The sequence below is a fragment of the Hylobates moloch genome, unplaced genomic scaffold (assembly GCF_009828535.3).
Source record: "Hylobates moloch isolate HMO894 unplaced genomic scaffold, HMol_V3 SCAFFOLD_3, whole genome shotgun sequence".
Lineage (NCBI taxonomy): Eukaryota > Metazoa > Chordata > Mammalia > Primates > Hylobatidae > Hylobates > Hylobates moloch.
In genome coordinates this window covers 19,859,355-19,876,423 of record NW_026652278.1, presented here as the reverse complement: position 1 = coordinate 19,876,423, position 17,069 = coordinate 19,859,355, and the positions used below count along the sequence as shown (strand labels likewise).

General features: G+C 47.6%; 2 protein-coding genes across 5 annotated transcripts in view; one reads left to right on the top strand and one right to left on the bottom strand.

Annotated features, from left to right (window-relative positions):
- Positions 1-15,578, top strand: part of HABP2 (hyaluronan binding protein 2) — a 36,170-nt gene extending 20,592 nt beyond the window's left edge. The window contains exons 3-13 of the mRNA XM_032177481.2: positions 1,089-1,205; positions 2,690-2,797; positions 3,947-4,063; positions 4,823-4,942; positions 5,423-5,594; positions 7,381-7,478; positions 8,664-8,919; positions 10,002-10,144; positions 10,931-11,065; positions 12,572-12,717; positions 14,967-15,578. Coding sequence (XP_032033372.1) covers positions 1,089-1,205; positions 2,690-2,797; positions 3,947-4,063; positions 4,823-4,942; positions 5,423-5,594; positions 7,381-7,478; positions 8,664-8,919; positions 10,002-10,144; positions 10,931-11,065; positions 12,572-12,717; positions 14,967-15,131 — 1,577 coding nt within the window. The 3' untranslated portion in view covers positions 15,132-15,578. The remainder of the gene's footprint in view (positions 1-1,088; positions 1,206-2,689; positions 2,798-3,946; positions 4,064-4,822; positions 4,943-5,422; positions 5,595-7,380; positions 7,479-8,663; positions 8,920-10,001; positions 10,145-10,930; positions 11,066-12,571; positions 12,718-14,966) is intronic.
- NRAP (nebulin related anchoring protein) overlaps positions 15,475-17,069 on the bottom strand; it is a 75,045-nt gene continuing 73,450 nt past the window's right edge. For 3 of the 4 annotated variants that reach the window (XM_032177453.2, XM_032177474.2, XM_032177463.2), the window contains 2 exons: positions 16,428-16,559; positions 15,475-15,841 (listed from right to left, as the gene is read on the bottom strand). In XM_032177453.2, the coding sequence (XP_032033344.1) occupies positions 15,737-15,841; positions 16,428-16,559 (237 nt within the window). In that variant the 3' untranslated portion in view covers positions 15,475-15,736. Of the gene's footprint in view, positions 15,845-16,427; positions 16,560-17,069 lie in introns of all 4 variants that reach the window. The other variant, XM_032177443.2, reaches the window with a different exon arrangement.

Sequence of the window (17,069 nt, the reverse complement as noted above, 5' to 3'; positions counted from 1 at the left end):
CAGACCTACCAGCCACAGAGCTACCAGGATCTCCCCAGAAACGCCCCAGAGAGCAAAGAGCTTGAGTCCAGCCAATCTTACACATACCTGTTTTTTTCCCAATGACTAGTCTAGTGTGAGGTTTACAACTGTAGGCAAGATCCATGAAATTTTATAAGGTTATCCTTGGTAAATTCCTAATGAGCAGGCTGGATAGTCAATGGGGATGGTGGGACATATTTTCCCAAGGGTAAGTGTGGGAGTATCCGAGGCAATGTAAGGCACCAGTTGAAACAGTTGAGTGCTGCAGTTGAGCTAGTGAGATTTAGGAGTTGTATGGAGACAAACTGCCATAGTTCTATCCTGCCCTTTAGTAGCTATGTGACCTTGGCCAAGTTACTCAATCTCTGTCAGCCTCAGGTTTCTCAACTTAGAGTGAATAATACACTTCCTAGATTTTTATGAAGATGAAGTTGGACAGTACATGTAAAGTGCTTAGCACAGGGCATGGTACATAGTAAAGTCTCAATAAATGTTATCTCTTAAAATGACTCTGTAGATACTGCATGGGAGTAGTTTGATGCCATGATCAAAAGGAAAATGATGAGTTTTCTTTGATTTCATTCAGCTTGGTGACTAATGAAGTCCCATCAAGAAATATTATTCACAGGATAAGCCAACCAGGCACTCAAGTATAGTGCGATCTGACCCCGGGCAGACTCCATGTAGGACCCTATAGATGTGCCAAGTCCCAATCCTCTTCCTGCTGTTCAAAGATGAGAAAACCAAGACTCGATAATACAGTTGGCTTACCCAACGTCAAGGGAGTAGAAAGCTGGGACTTGGCTTCTTCTCTTCACTTCCAATCAGGTGCTCATGACCCTGCTAAATGTCAACACTACCTTGCCGGGTCATAGCATCCCCCAAGTGAAAAGATGCAAAGCCTGAGCCCTCGTTTCCCCTCCCCTCACTGTGCAGAGCTGGAGAGACACATGATTCCTCCTTCAAGACTTTGAATTCTTTGGGGAAAAGGTGTCCAGCTAAATAAAATGCTGACCTATTTGAGTGTAATGATTAGGATTTCTTCTGTCCTGTTACCACCCCTGCAGACTGGACCCCTGACCAGTATGACTACAGCTACGAGGATTATAATCAGGAAGAGAACACCAGTAGCACACTTACCCACCCTGAGAATCCTGACTGGTACTACACTGAGGACCAAGCTGGTAGGTACCAAATCTCTTTCAGGGACTCTCCTGGGAGAAGGTCAGAGGGGAGTATATGTGGGACCACATGCAAGGGCCTCTCTCTCCTCCTCTCTGGCCAGCATTGTGAAATAGCTATGGAAGAAATTATTTGGACCGGCTTTTTTTACTGTTTGACTTATATGTTATGAGGACTGGGGAGGTTCTTAGAGACCATCTCCCCTACCCTCAAATGACAGATGAGGTAAGTGAGGCTAAGAGAGGAGCTGACTTGGCCAAGGTCATGCAGCAAGTTAATGCAGTGTTGTCCAGGTTTCCTGACGCTGTGAATAGCAGCTGTGTTCAAAATCATTCCCATAGCTTAGATTACAGACCCTAAGGATGCAGGAAGTCTATGTCAGCTTTGAGCACCAGACTGTAGCATGTACACATTCAGCTTTGGGACTTTCCTTCCCTCCTGCCTTTGCCAGGACTTTTCCTTTCCTTTCACCTTTTTCTTTCTCCCTTCACTCTTTAGAAGCTTTCCACAGTTGTTAGATTGTATGTGTGTGTGTGTGCATATGTGTGTGTGTGTATTCACACACGTGCTCCTACCACACTTGTTTTTGTTTTCATGGCTTCTTAACCCAAGCAATGGGACAGAAAAGAAAATAAGAAGCTGGGTCCAAGCAACACCATGTGACTAATCCAGGAGAAGGAATGGAAAGCACTTAGCAGCTGGAATAAAAGCTGTGTAACTGTGCAAAGTGGCCTGGAAGGCAGGGCCAAGATACAGGGCATGGGGGAACATCAGAAGGGACCATCAAAACAAGAGCAGGGCCCAGGGATCCTAGTTCCTGAACCAAAGAACAATGTGTGTGAACAGAAGGATAAAGAATTCCCCAAGGGAAGATCCATTCAGACAACCATGAAAAGCCACAGGCACAGATGAAATATGACAAAATCTAACTGAACAAGTAGTTGAAGAAAGATGAAGGCCACTGGGTCATTTCCTCCTCGCCGCCAATTCTTCTGTCACCCTCTTGCCTTTGGTCTTCTCTCCTGATGTTCAGAAAGCCTGCGTTTCATTAGGGGTGGGTTTTCTTTCCCCACTCCTGACCTCCACCCCTGGGCACTGGAAGTAGGGGAGGTCTTTAGGCTTGTGAAATACCTTCAGCATCAGAGACAGACCCTGTGGCACTCCCAGCAAGACTGGGAGGAGAAAAACACTGATGAGGGAAAAGGGGAGTTTCTCAATGAGAAAGGCCCCATCCAAAGCCAGGCCGAGGGGAGACAGTCATGGTTCCTTCTCGCCTCTCTTCTCACTAACCTGAATCCCTCTCTCTGGTCAGGTGACTGCAGTTTTCCTTGCTGTTTAAGGACAACATATGTTTTCCCCCTTTCCCCAGGTTCTGGCTCGGTATTTACTCTCTCATGTGGGGCAGGAGACTGAAATTAGGTGAAAAAGTGGGGGGCTTCTCACCTGCCTTTCCTTACCAACATTGCCTTCTTCCTGTGTGTCTTAGATCCGTGCCAGCCCAACCCCTGTGAACATGGTGGGGACTGCCTCGTCCATGGGAGCACTTTCACGTGCAGCTGCCTGGCCCCTTTCTCTGGGAATAAGTGTCAGAAAGGTGAGTCCATCATCACTAGTCCATTCTTCCCTCTGAGTTAAACAAAAGGCAGTCCTTTCTGTGTGAGAAAGCACTGCATGATGCCATGGGAAGGATTATAACTACAAATACTGTATCATGCATAGTGGATTCCTCTGCAGGGTCCCGGGCAGCCTCTCACTGGATCCTCACCCCTGCACTGTGAGATGGAACTAGTACATCCATTCTCCAGATGGGAAGATTGAGGCTGAGAGGGGATAAGGGCTGGACGGCAACCAAGATGTGTTCCAAACTCAGGACTTTGTGCTTAGAGTGTTTAGTCTAACTGCAACAGAGCAGTGTTGTCCTCAAATGGGAGAGCAGGGAGGATCTCAGGGTACATGAGAGCCAACCCAGTTAGAGAAAGGGAACCCAGAGAGTGAGGGCATTTGATCAAGGTTGCACAGCTAGCTAGGTGTAGAGCAGAAATTAGAGCCCTCGCGCCTGACTTCTGGCCCATGCTCGTTCATTCTACCATTCTCACTGTGTCTGCTGTTATTGAACTCTTGTGGGCATAACATGAGGCCGTGGAATGAAGCATCAGGAATAGGACTCCTAAGGGCTAATTTTACCCCTAGAGAAAACCTGGATTCCGGCTGCTCTAGCAACCATCTTACTTGGTGGAGGGCAAGGGGGGTCTTAGGTATATGTACAGCTTTGTGGTTGACTTCTTCCCTCGGTTCCCTCTTCACTTATTCTTTTCATTTTCAGTCCTGCAATTTCTTCAATAAATTTTGCAGGATGGTTGAGAATATCGAGTATAAACACAGTGTCTGGGCTCACTCCTCAACTTCTCAGAAAAGTGACAAAACTGTAAATGCACTCTGAAGTTAGCTAGAAAATGGAGAGACTAAAATTGCAGCTCTGTTTGGTGAAGGTGTAACAATTATCAAAGTTTTTTTATTAAGATAGAAAAATTAAGACTGTGGGCATGGGAAGCAATGTGGGAGACAATCCGCCATGACCCAAAAATTAGACAGACGCCTTGTCCTGGCATAGCCTAGTGTTTCAGGACCACGGACAAGGCTACAGACACTGTTAGTCACCCCACCCCCAAACATTGTATTGTACATGTACCCCTCTAAGGAAAATGTGCCCCAAATAATGTCTTATGTTATGAATCTCCTACAGTGCAAAATACGTGCAAGGACAACCCATGTGGCCGGGGCCAGTGTCTCATTACCCAGAGTCCTCCCTACTACCGCTGTGTCTGTAAACACCCTTACACAGGTCCCAGCTGCTCCCAAGGTAAGTGGTGGAGGCCCCTTCGACGCTAGACTCTCTGTGCCCTATCTTGTACCTGCACCCTTCTGCATGGAAGGCCAGATGTATCTGATGTTTTTGGGGCAGGCACCCAAGATGGTCCTTTTCCCTAGGCTTTCTAAAGATTCATTATCCTTGGATTGACACCATCCAATGGGAATTGACTGGTCTGTGTCCCTTCCCATCCAAAAAGAATCATCTTGAAACTCACTTCTTCCAGGAAGTAGACCCTGATCTATTCCTGAGAGGGACCAAGTAGGGGAATGAATACATATCGAGTCCCTGCTATGAGAAAGGCATTGTCTCAGGAAATTTACGTTCTCTTTTGCTTTCTCCAAAAACACCTCAAGGAAGAGCTTTACAGATGAAGAACCTGAAATGTAGACAGGCTAACTCATTTGCTCATGGCCACATGGGTATCAGCAGGCAGATCTCTACCTAGCTCAGACGGGGCCCAGCGCTCCTGCTCCGTCCATGCTTCTTCGTTTCCTTACTGAGTGACCCATCTGCTCATGCACTTAGGCATGGCCTCCAGCCAGATTGCTTCATCCACATTTGCTTATGTTCTTAAGGCTTCTGTGTACACTTCCTAGAGTGTCAGTGGATCTGTCTTTCCCCTCTGGTGACCCATCTTTCGTGAAAGGATGGACACCATTAGAATGCCACCAATGTCTCCTTGTCATCTCAGACATGGGCTGCAACTCCTTCTGAAGAGCCTTCCCGGCCCCATTCCTGTGTTCACAGTGGTTCCTGTATGCAGGCCAAACCCCTGCCAGAATGGAGCTACCTGCTCCCGGCATAAGCGGAGATCCAAGTTCACCTGTGCCTGTCCTGACCAGTTCAAGGGGAGATTCTGTGAAATAGGTATGGGTCTCTGCCACCATCAGGGCCACAAGTGAGGCCTCTGGAACCCTTTTCTCTCTGGGTTTTCTTGCCAGAATGTGGTTCAAATCAAGTTTCCCAACTCTACTATTGCCTCAGCCTTCTCGCCTGAGGGGATAGGGCGTGTCTGGCTTCGTGTAAGGAAAGTAATAAACTGGGGTGTAGTGCAGGCAAGTCAAACCACCTGGGCATTCCTAGGCCTTAGCCCACCTTCCATCAGTTCTTGTGTGAGCCAGAATTAAATAACTAAGCTCCCACACCCTACAACCACTATATTTCATGTTTTAAGCAGGATTAAATGTGGGACATTCAACCCTTTTTTTCCTGAAATTTGTGGTGAAATCTCAGAGCAATAAATATGCAGGTCCAGTTCTCTCACCACTTGACATACCCACCAAGCCCTTTTTGGGAGCAGCATGCCAGTGGCTGTTGGTTCTCACATTGCTACCTGCTCTCTCGGAGGTTCTGATGACTGCTATGTTGGTGATGGCTACTCTTACCGAGGGAAAATGAATAGGACAGTCAACCAGCACGCATGCCTTTACTGGAACTCCCACCTCCTCTTGCAGGAGAATTACAACATGTTTATGGAGGATGCTGAAACCCATGGGATTGGGGAGCACAATTTCTGCAGGTAACATTTACCTTATTTATGTTCAGTTGATTTTGATCACTTATTTTAAAACGGATCATTGAAACTCATCAGCCTCCTTTCTAGGAAGATTTTCTTACTCAGGAAGGTGATGTTATGCTGCTGTAGTAAACAACTGCCAAATCTCAGTGGCTCAAATACATCAAAGTCTATTTCTGGGCCGGTCGCTGTGGTTCATGCCTATAATCCTAGCACTTTCAGAGGCTGAGGCAGGCAGATTGCTTGAGCCCAAGAGTTCGAGGCCAGCCTGGGCAAAATGGCAAAACCCCGTCTCTCCAAAAAAAAAAAAAAAAAATAGCTCAATGTGGTGGTCAGCACCTGCAGCCCCAGCTAATCAGGAGGCTGAGATGGGAGGATCATCTGAACCCAGGAGATCGAGGCTGCAGTGAGCCACTGCACTCCATCCTGGGTAACAGAGTGAGACCCTGTCTCAAAAAAAAAAGAAAAAAGAAAAAAAGTCTATTTCTTACTAATGTTCCATGTGTCATGTGGGTTGGTGGTGATGATGGTAGGGGATCCAGCTCCACAGGCTTACTCAAATACTCAGGATCGGCAAGAAGAGACTGGGAAATGAAGCATGAGTTTTTCTCTACCTCAACCTAGAAGGGACATATCCTCTCCCCACACATACTTCGTTGGTCAGAAATAATCACATGAGCCACATAACTTCCAGGCAGAGATGGAGAAGGGAAAGTGGAATGTCTGTTGAAGGTGATGGTGTCTGGCCCAAGGATGTTCAGGCTTTCCCATGTAAGGGTAATGCCACCACCCTCCCTGGTGGTGATCTAGTTTCCTTCTCCCTTTTCTGCTGCCTCCAGGCCACTCTGTTGACTTCCTGCCACTACCCTTTGTCTAGCCAAGGCCAATGAGTCAGATGATTTGCAGATTAGGGTGAGGGGGTCTTTGTATGGCTTTGAACTGGCTTCATAAATGAGGATTTTTTCTTGTTTTGTTTTTTTGTTTGTTTGTTTGTTTGAGACAGAGTCACCCAGGCTAGAGTGCAGGGGCACCATCTCAGCTCACTGCAACCTCTGCCTCTCAGATTCAAGCGATTCTCCTGCCTCAGCCTTCCAAGTAGCTGGGATTACAGGCGTGCACCACCACACCCGGCTAATTTTTGTGTTTTTAGTAGAGATGGGTTTCACCATCTTGGCCAGCCTGGTCTTGAACTCCTGGCCTCATGATCCACCTACCTCGGCCTCCCAAAGTGCTGGGATTACAGGCATGAGCCACTGCACCAGGCCATGAAGTTTTTTTTTGTTTTTTTTTTCCACAAAACACTAGTACCTTCCACTTGCACTCACTTTGAGCTGTTCCCTTTGTGGAGCTGTCTTCGGGGGCGGCGGGGAGGGGGGCCTCTTGGCAGCCTTTCTCAGAGGATTCCCATGCATAGAATTCAAAGGTTCAGGCAGAGGAACCCAACTCTCACCATGTTTATGTGATGATTTTACTCTCCTGATATAGAAAGGTCTTCAACAGGGATCTCATTTCTTTTCCTACACGTAATTTGATATGCCCTGTGGATCTGGCATGAGACTTGGGACTGCTTCCTCATCCTTGAGATTTTCCTCTAGAAGTCAAGGTTTTGCCAAATAAAATACTATAAACACCCTTCTGTGCTAAGGTTTTCTAACCTGTTGGAGGATTCAAAGAAATGTGGTCCCAGGAGGAGCACAAGAGTCTGGCACCTTCTTATCCAAAGGTTCTTTAATAAGATCCAGTGGGTTCACCAAGCCTTGACTCTGAGTTGTTTTGTTTTGTATTTTAGAAACCCAGATGCAGATGAAAAACCCTGGTGCTTTATTAAAGTTAACAATGACAAGGTGAAATGGGAATACTGTGATGTCTCAGCCTGCTCAGCCCAAGGTAAAGGCCATGGCTGTCCAGAAGCCCAGGGGGTTGGGGGGATGGAGATTTGTAGGGAGATGTCCCTGGCACCTGGCCCCTCCCTCACCCCGTTCTTCCTCCACACCTGCTTTACCAATTCCCATCCCAGTGCCAGCCCAACTGCCCAACTGTCTGCACCCACCAGGATGCCAAGTGGGTCTGGATACCTTTGTGGGTTTAGATCAGGTAGTCCAACTCTAAACTCATGGTTTCTGACTCCAAATCAGTGCCCTCAACAGATATTTACCCATCTCTTGCTGTTTGCCAGCCACTATGCTGGGCCCTGGGTGTACAAATGGTAATCAAACTGGCTGGGCTCCCATAGCCTCTCAGGATGCAAAGCATTCAAATTCCAGCCTCACAGTATTCCTGGCCATCTGTCCTGGCCCCACTCCGTGCCCACATCTGGAATGATGTGCCGTTTCACCCTGACCAGTGGGATTCCCTCCCTGAGCAGTTTCACATATGTGCCTTTGATCTTATGGTCACTTCTGTCTATAACACTCCATCCCATATCTGTTCTTCTCTATATACAACTATTCTTTGAGAACCAACTCAAATATCCCCTCCTCCAGGAAGTCCTCCTTGATTTCTCAAGTAAAATGTTATCTCTGCCTCCTTACAAACCCTAAGGAACGGGACAAGTCACCACCTATACAACATTTACTGCTCTCTCCTTCTGTATCACAGTCATCTGTGCAAATATCTTATCTCACCTATTCTAGTTCATCTGAATATCCTCCCCTCTACGCTGAAAAAGCCTCCACAATTGTAAGTGTGCACTAATAATGAAAGGTGCATTGATGATGCACACTTATAATTGTGGGGGCTTTGTCAAGGTACAGTACATACCCAGTGATGGATTTTTATATTTACATAAACATAATGCGTGTGTGTACATGTCAATCTTAGGAGTCACATACTTTGAAATGGAAGAAAAAAAATCTTCATTGTTAATTCTATAGATTTGCTTTATGTTATGTAATGTATTCAACAAATATCAACTGTGCACCTATTGCATGCCCACCCTGTCTGCACCAGTGCAGTCTCTCAGCTCTGGACACCTGCTCAGCTGTTGGGTTCAGAGTCAAACCTCTGCCTGAGCCCTGCTGAGGAACTGGAGGGAGGCTGAATAGCACAATTTATCTTTCTTGTGTCCCACAGACATTGCCTACCCGGAGGAAAGGCCCACTGAGCCACCAACCAAGCTTCCGGGGTTTGACTCCTGTGGAAAGACTGAGATAGCAGAGAGGAAGATCAAGAGAATCTATGGAGGCTTTAAGAGCACGGCGGGCAAGCACCCGTGGCAGGCGTCCCTCCAGTCCTCACTACCTCTGACCGTCTCCATGCCCCAGGGCCACTTCTGTGGGGGGGCACTGATCCACCCCTGCTGGGTGCTCACTGCTGCCCACTGCACCGAGTAGGTGCCGGCTGGGAGCAGGGATCAGGGTGGCTTGAGTGCCTGGGGGTGCTCTCTCCTTCCCCTCTGAGCGGCATCTTGGTAGCTCTGTCAGGATTAGGGGGTCTGATCTGTTCAAGGTCAAAAGAAGGGCTCCCGAAAGCCAGAGGGAAAATAGCTACCATGTCTGGAATGTTTACCATGGGCACTGCATTTATTATATGACATTTAATCCTCAAAGCTGTCTGCTGGAAGACAAGCTGAGGAAGGTCAGGGATTTTTATCTGTTTTATTAATTGTGGGATCTCCAGTGTCTTGAGCACACCTCTGTATGTAGCAAGTACTGAGTAAATATTTGTGGAGGAAAAGAGTTTATTGTTATTCCCTTTTTGTAAGTGAGGGTCTTGATTCTCAGGATTCTTCCTTTACCTTGCCTGAAGTCATATGGAAAGTTAAGTGGACAAGTAAGATGGAAACCCCATTCTATCTGCTTCTTTGACTTCTTTTGTCCTGCCCTGAACAGAGGAAAGCTTGCTCCTCTGTCTGACGCCATCACTAATGACCCTTCTGAGTCAGGTGTCTTCATCCATGCCTCCTGTGCACCTTAGGGAAGCAAGTAACTTCTGGGGAGCTGAAGAGTCACCCCCTCTTCTGAGCTCCCTATGTTCATGGTCAAGGCTGGTCCAACAAAGTCTGGGTTTTGGAGGTGGCCATGAAGGTCTTCCAGTTCATATAGTGAATGATTTCTCTGGGATTCTAGGAGGTGCTCCTCAAGAGTGGTCAAGCAGGCGAACATTAGCACCTGCCAATGGATTTTAGAAGATTGGTTCAAGATGGCAATGGCTGTTTCTTTGGAAGGCCTAGGGAGAATGGGAGGTCTCCCATGAGAAGTGGGTAAAAGTTATAGCTTGCATTTGGAGCTTTCTTCTGTTAATAAAGCACTTCCCTTATATAATCTTGTTTGGACCCCACCACAGCAGAGTTCTGTGAGTGAAACAAGGGTTAGAGATGAGGAGGCTGAGTCTGCAGAAGGTCAGATTTGCCAAAGCCCACACAGCTGAGCAGGAGCAGAGCCTTCCTGACCATCTCATTTTCCCTTGCAGCATAAAAACCAGACATCTAAAGGTGGTGCTAGGGGACCAGGATCTGGAGAAAGAAGAATTTCATGAGCAGAGCTTTCGGGTGGAGAAGATATTCAAGTACAGCCACTACAATGAAAGAGATGAGATTCCCCACAATGATATTGGCAAGTTCCTCTTTCATGGCTCTCATGAGGGTCTTGTCCTGGGTGGATTTCTGTATGACTGGAAAGCTGAAGTTTGGTTCTAGAAGGTGCTCTTGACTGTTTTTGGTCCCTGTGGACCCTGTGAGGTAGGGAATGTATTCCAGGGCTTTTTAGTTTTTGAGGGTATGTGTAAATGTAGATAAATGGGCATATGCTCTTAAACTGAGGGGAAGCAATGCTAGGAACATTGTGCTATGGAATGGGCTTGGCCTGGAATCCCAGCTTCCCAACTTTCTCACCAGGAGCCAGCTCACCTCCCTGTGCCCTCTTTTCTCTTCTATGAAATGGAAACACTGATGCACAACTCTCAGCTTCCTATGTGTCAGGTTACACAATGTGCTTGCAGGCATGCCTGGCCCCTAGCCCCTGGCAGGTGCTCCAGTGCAAATGCAATGACATTCCTAGCTACCAGCTGCTCAGTTCTGTACCCCGTTTCCCTTTTCATGAGACACCCCCCCCACCTCTCTCTCCTTCCTCAATAGCTTTTTTCCCCTCTAAAGGCCTGTTTCTTAAAAAAAGGATTAGAAATGATTTCAAAGTCAATTATTATTTCTTGACATGACTCTTGCCCTGAAGTGCTACTCCTTCCTGGATGGAAGTTCAAAATATGAAATGACCGTGGAAGATTTTCAGGCACGGCGGGGGCGGGTGGCTTTGCTGTGGCCACTTTCCCGAGCAAGTGGAAGCTGGTGCTTCTCTGACAAAGAGGTGACATTACACCCATTTTCTACCTCTCTCTCCACCTAGCATTGCTCAAGTTAAAGCCAGTGGATGGTCACTGTGCTCTGGAATCCAAATACGTGAAGACTGTGTGCTTGCCTGATGGGTCCTTTCCCTCTGGGAGTGAGTGCCACATCTCTGGCTGGGGTGTTACAGAAACAGGTGAGTTGGCCATGCACTCTCCAATGACTTAGGTGAACTACATCAACCAGAGAAGAAAGGCCAAACTCAACTGCCCTTTTGAAGTTGAAATGAGTGTCATATTCAAAATGCATCAACCAAAGAAAGCATCTGCCTCACTGATCAAGCTCTGGTTAAATTCCTCCAACTGCAGGGAGCCTTCCCTGAGTTTCTCTGATCTCCATATCTGTCCCTGGCCCTACCCCTAAATACTTGAATTTTACCAAGCATTGACCCTGCATTTATGGAGATCTTGCTCCTTCCCTCGGTAGGTTGGAAAGAGGAAAGATCATGGATTTTTGAGTCAGACAGACTGGTATTCAATTCTTGACTTTGTCACTTGAACAACTGAGTTTTAGTTTCTCAACAATCATACTTACTTCCTACGTTTGCAAGCATGATCACAGGGGATGATAGAATTCTACAGAGACATTCATTAAGTCAGCCCTTAGAAGATGGGGGTCAGGTTCCATTCATCTCTGTCTGTCTCACAGTACTTTGGTCAGGGTTCTCCACACAGTAGACATTCTATAAAATTGTGTTAAATCCAGCTGTTGATTTGTCTTTAGGATTTGGTCTTATTTTTAAAAGTAACCAAAAGATTACTTTCCTCATAGTACTGGCAACATTATACCCTCTACTACAAAAAAAAAAAAATTCAGAAGGGTGTTTCATGTCTTTCCCAAATACTCAAAATATATTTCTCTTCCTTCCCAAATCTTGTCCTTAATAATGAATAGCGAGAATCACAATAAATAAGTCTGCAGAAATTCCACATATTTGAACAAAGTGAAATGTAATATACAACTTTGAGTCTTTTGAGAAAGATGTCTGGCTAATTGGATTTAGGGTCAGCCAGTAAACTCATTTTACAGCCATTTTCACTGTAGTCCATCTGAACTTGTCAACCTCTGTTCTGCTCAATATGGTCTGGTCAGCATGATGATGTCTCAGATGGGAATATTTTGGAGCCTCAGGTTAGAATTATTTTGCTTTTCATAAACAGGCCTCTAAGACTTTATGTTCAAAGCCAATGACATGTTTTGATTGATGTCATTATCTTTACAGGGGAAAATGCCTGCTCTAGGAAGCAGGTAGCCTACTGCGCAGGGCACTTCATCCATCCATCCATCCATCCATCCACCCATCCATTCATTCACTAAGAATTGTGCCAGCCCTTTTGTTAGGCCTTGGGAATTTTTAAATGGTTAAGATAGCATCTATTTCCTCCTGAACCTCATGGCCTAGTTGGGGAAAGAGAGGAGGGAATATACTATCTGGTCCATCTATCATGACCAGCACAGGATTGCAGGTCTGCACTGGCATGGTGAAGGCTAAAGGTGAGGCTTTTCTGCCCATATCCTGGAAAAACCCTTCCCTTCTGAGCTGAGAGTTGGTGGGCTTCTCCCTGACAATCTGGTTTCTGGTGGGGTTGGTGCCACCCTGGTCCCCACAGTAGTGACTCTTTTCTCTGCCCCTCCCCCACAGGAAAAGGGTCCCGCCAGCTCCTGGATGCCAAAGTCAAGCTGATCACCAACACTTTGTGCAACTCCCGCCAACTCTACGACCACATGATTGATGACAGTATGATCTGTGCGGGAAATCTTCAGAAACCTGGGCGAGACACCTGCCAGGTGAGAGACTCCAAGTGGTGCTTGCAGAAGGAGAGGCTGGCAGGATGTTTCACTAGGCAGAGGCCCCTTAGAGCCCTGGGCTGGGAGCCAGGTTCAGAGGTCCACCTGTGGTAAAGCTAAGACACAGGTGAGCTGTGTCTGCCCCCTGGTCCCCTGGTGCATCTGCATCCACATCAACCCAGGATGACTCAGCATAATGACCACAGAGGTCACGTTGCCTGCATTGTCTAATTTAACTCTCAGAACATACTGGTGAAGGCGATGTCGTGATCACCATTTTACAGATGCTTAGAGAAGTTATCTTGGCCTATAGCAATTGGGTAGCCAGTGGCAGGGCTGGGATTTGAACAATACAGTCTGCAGGACACCAAAGGGGATTGTGGCCTCAGTGTTGGGCAGCATTTCTGAGAACCCAGTGAACAGGGAACTGTCCAGAAGACCAGTGGCTAGAAGGAGAAAGAAGAAGGCCTAGAGCTAGCGATTTCACAGTAATATTAACTCATCATTAGGACTCGTGTGTGTGTGTGTGTGTGTGTGTGTGTGTGTGTTGGGGGGGGGGTGTTTTAGCCCTAGAAAACTAAGTATATCTATAGCCTAGGGCCTTTCGGAACCCCAGGTTGCTGAGGCTTGTGATTCAAAGACACTGTTGCAGAGGGAGAAGGTGGTGGCTCCATCAACCAATGCCAAAGTGACTTCGGGCCCTGCCCCAAGTCAAAGCCCATTCCCCATAGTCCCTTTCTCTGTGGGGATCGCATCACACAGGGTCCTTTCTAGAATCCCAGGAACACCTCCATTTAGAATTTTCTGACTGTTGTCCCCATAAGCCTTCTAACTGTCCTGCAAAACAGCATGCCAACATTCAAATCCCAACTCCTTGAGGGAGCCTCCCCGTACAAAGGAACCCACAATGATTTGCTGGCCTTGAACTCACTTTGGGATGGGACATCGAGGTTCCTCTCTCCAGGGTTTGTGGCTCTTCTGTGACTCTCTGTCTCTTCCCAATGAGCCAAGGATGTTCACATACTCAGAGGAGGGGCAGATGGGTGCAATTTGGCCTAAATTCCTTCCCAGAAGATGGTTAAGAAAACAGCTCTTTCAGGTTGGGTGTGGCGGCTCAAGCCTGTAATCCCAGCACTTTGGGAGGCTGAGGTGGGCAGATCACCTGAGGTCAGGAGTTCAAGATCAGCCTAGCCAACATGGTGAAACCCCGTCTCTACTGAAAGAAAAATATAAAAATTAGGGGACATGGTGGCACATGCCTGTAGTCCCAGCTACTGGGGCTGAGGCAGGAGAATCGCTTGGACCCGGGACACGGAGGTTGCAGTGAGCTAAGAGAGTGCCACTGCACTCCAGCCTGGGCAACAAAGCGAGACCCTGTCTCAAAAAAACAAAAACAAAAAAAACTTCGTTCAATTCCCTAGATAATTGAAGGATTTCACTTGCAGGCTTTGGAAACAAATAGTTGTGAATTCGAAACCTGTTTCTGTCTCTTACTGTATGACTTTTATCAGTGATGAAAGCAATTCTTCAATCTCAGATGCCTAAGCTATAAAATGGAAATCTATCCATAAGATCACAAGGTCATGGCTAGGTTTAAAAGAGAGAATTCATTTTTTAAAAACCTGTCAGTTGTAGTGCTTAAGCAGTATTAAGTTTTCGAGAGCTATCATCCTCAATGTCTTCTTCTCCTCACCATCATCATCCTCGCCACCTTCAATGAGGGTTTCATATGAACGAGGCACTGTTCTATATACTTCACAAGAACCCTGGGGGATGGGGATCTATTGCTATCTATGGTTTACAGTGTGAGAAACTGAGGTCCAAGGTCACATGCCTGGCAGGTGGTAGGGCCTGGCTTGAAACCCAGGAGCTCTAACCCCATAGACCATGCTGAGCACCTAGGCTATGCTGCCTTGGAGTCCCCATCCTCCTCCCCATGTGTGCTGAGGGCCCCCGAGAACTCACAGTCATAACAACTGCATCACTAAGAGTTGGGAAGTGCAGCTGTGCGGCTCCTCTGTCAAGCCCGCGTGGACTCAGGGACGGAGGACACTGTTATCTTCTCTCCCTTAGAGTCTTGTATCATGTGAGCTGTGGGGAGAGCCTTGTCACTGCTTTCCAGAGAAGCCCACAGAGGCTGGCAAGGGACTCCACCCCATCCCTTCCTGACACCCCCCCCGGAGAGAGGTGGGGGAGTCTCCAAATGTCTCTGGTTCACGACGATGAGTTTATGCCTCTGTTTCCCTTAGGGTGACTCTGGAGGCCCCCTGACCTGTGAGAAGGATGGCACCTACTACGTCTATGGGATAGTGAGCTGGGGCCTGGAGTGTGGGAAGAGGCCAGGGGTCTACACCCAAGTTACCAAATTCCTGAAATGGATCAAAGCTACCATCAGAAGTGAAAGTGGCTTCTAAGGTACTGTCTTCTGGACCTCAGAGCCCACTCTCCTTGGCACCCTGACACCGGGAGGCCTCATGGCCGACAATGGACACCCCCAGCGCCTCCAGGGGACCACACAGTGGACTGTCCCTACTCTAAGCAGAGACAATTGCAACCCAGCCTGGGCCTTCCCAGACCAGCATTTGCACAATATCACCAGGCTGCTTCTGCCTCCCTTGGTAATGCAAGGAATGAGGGAATCAACACAACATAGTATGTTTGCTTTCCTCAACCAACTGTACCTTCTAGAAAATCAGTGTTCACAGAGACTGCCTCCACCACAGGCATCTGCAAATGCAGACTCCAGAATGCCCAGCATCAGCGAAAACCACCATCACATCTTTATTCCTCAGCCGAGACACTTGAGGCACTTGACGGAATCAGCCATCCACGTCTAGGCATCAGAGAGGACCACAAATACAACATTCTCCATTTGCTTTCAGAGTTATTTTAAATAAAGGCAGATCTGCGATGGGCTGGTGGGCCATTTTTCCAGCTCGCCAAAATCAAAGCCATCTGAAGCATGTCTCCGGTGAGCAAACTTCCTCTCTGGCCTCTCAGGAATCAGGGTGGACATGGCTCACAACAGCAGGGCCTTCTTCCTTTTGACGTGCAGAATCTCAGTGGCATCTGGGTTCACCTCCCCACTCTGATGATCTCCAGCCTCCACTGCTGCTGCCCCCTGCTGCTGAAATCAAACATACCCCAAGTTAAAATGAAGCTCCCCCGCCCCCACCCCCGGCCCTGGTTCCCACAGGACACGCTAAGAAGCGCAGGGAGCATTTAACAGGCTCACCCTCCCCTTCCTTTTCCCCTCTTCTACCCTCCCCAAGAAAAAGGGCCCTCAAGGCAAGAATGAGAAAGAAGCAAAGCCAATCTCATTTAGACCTGGCGTCTTTCTTCTGAACAAAGTAGGGTTCAAAATGCAGACTGTCGTATCCAGCGAGTCCCTGACCCTTTCTGCGAATGTAACGAGCAAGCAGTCAGCACAGCCTGGGCTGCCCTGGCCCGGGATTGATGTAGCCCCGGTAGGTTTGCCTCTGCAGAACTAATGGCTGTGACTTCAGAGAAAGCCCTGCAGGAAGTTTAACCTGCGTGTCATCTGCCTGGTCATCTCAGACCCATGAAATTAGGCGCCTTGTTTGAGCTGCATTTCACACTTCTTTAGAGCTAGCTGACCTTTGGCCAAAAATAAACTTTGAAAAGAAACAATGAGTTTGTCTTTCCCCATGGCCTTGCAAGCCAGGGTGGCTTTGCAGCTTGCTACTCACGTAAGCTCCCTGGAGACCCAGGCCCCTTGCGTTGGCCAGTTCCGCAGCCCGCCGAGCCATTTCCACTTTGTAGGAGCCAGGAGGGGTCCAGCCAACACCTCTGGTCAGGTTCAAGTCTGATTTATACTTGACCTTGAGGATAAGAGGGAAGCAAGAGGAATATGTCAGCAGGGTTTGGAGCGGTTTGACCATTAAGTAAAGAAGATTAAAAAGGCAGCCACAATATGAGACTATGTTTTCTGTCATCAATAAAGCCAGAACAAGGGGAGCAAATTTATCATAAGCAGCATCTCCCTGGCACAGGGGCCCCACTGTGCTGTGAGTCCAGCCGGCATGTTGCTGTCTCTTGCATCTTCCCATTCAAGTGACAAAAGTTGCAGTTGGGAGCGGGTGGGGCAGTGACACCTGCTCCACACACTCTGTGGCCTTAGGGAAGCCACTTCCCTTCTCTGGGCTTCAGTTTCTTCCCAGGGAAAGTGCAAAGGCTGGGTTAATAGCTAAGATCCCTTGGAAACAGTTTAGCATAGCCATCAAGAGCTTGGGCCCTCACAGCAAACCAAAAGGGTTGGTATCCCAGGTCTGTCATTTATTTGTTATGGGATCTTGAGTAAGTCACTGAACCTCTCTGAGCCTCAAGTTCCT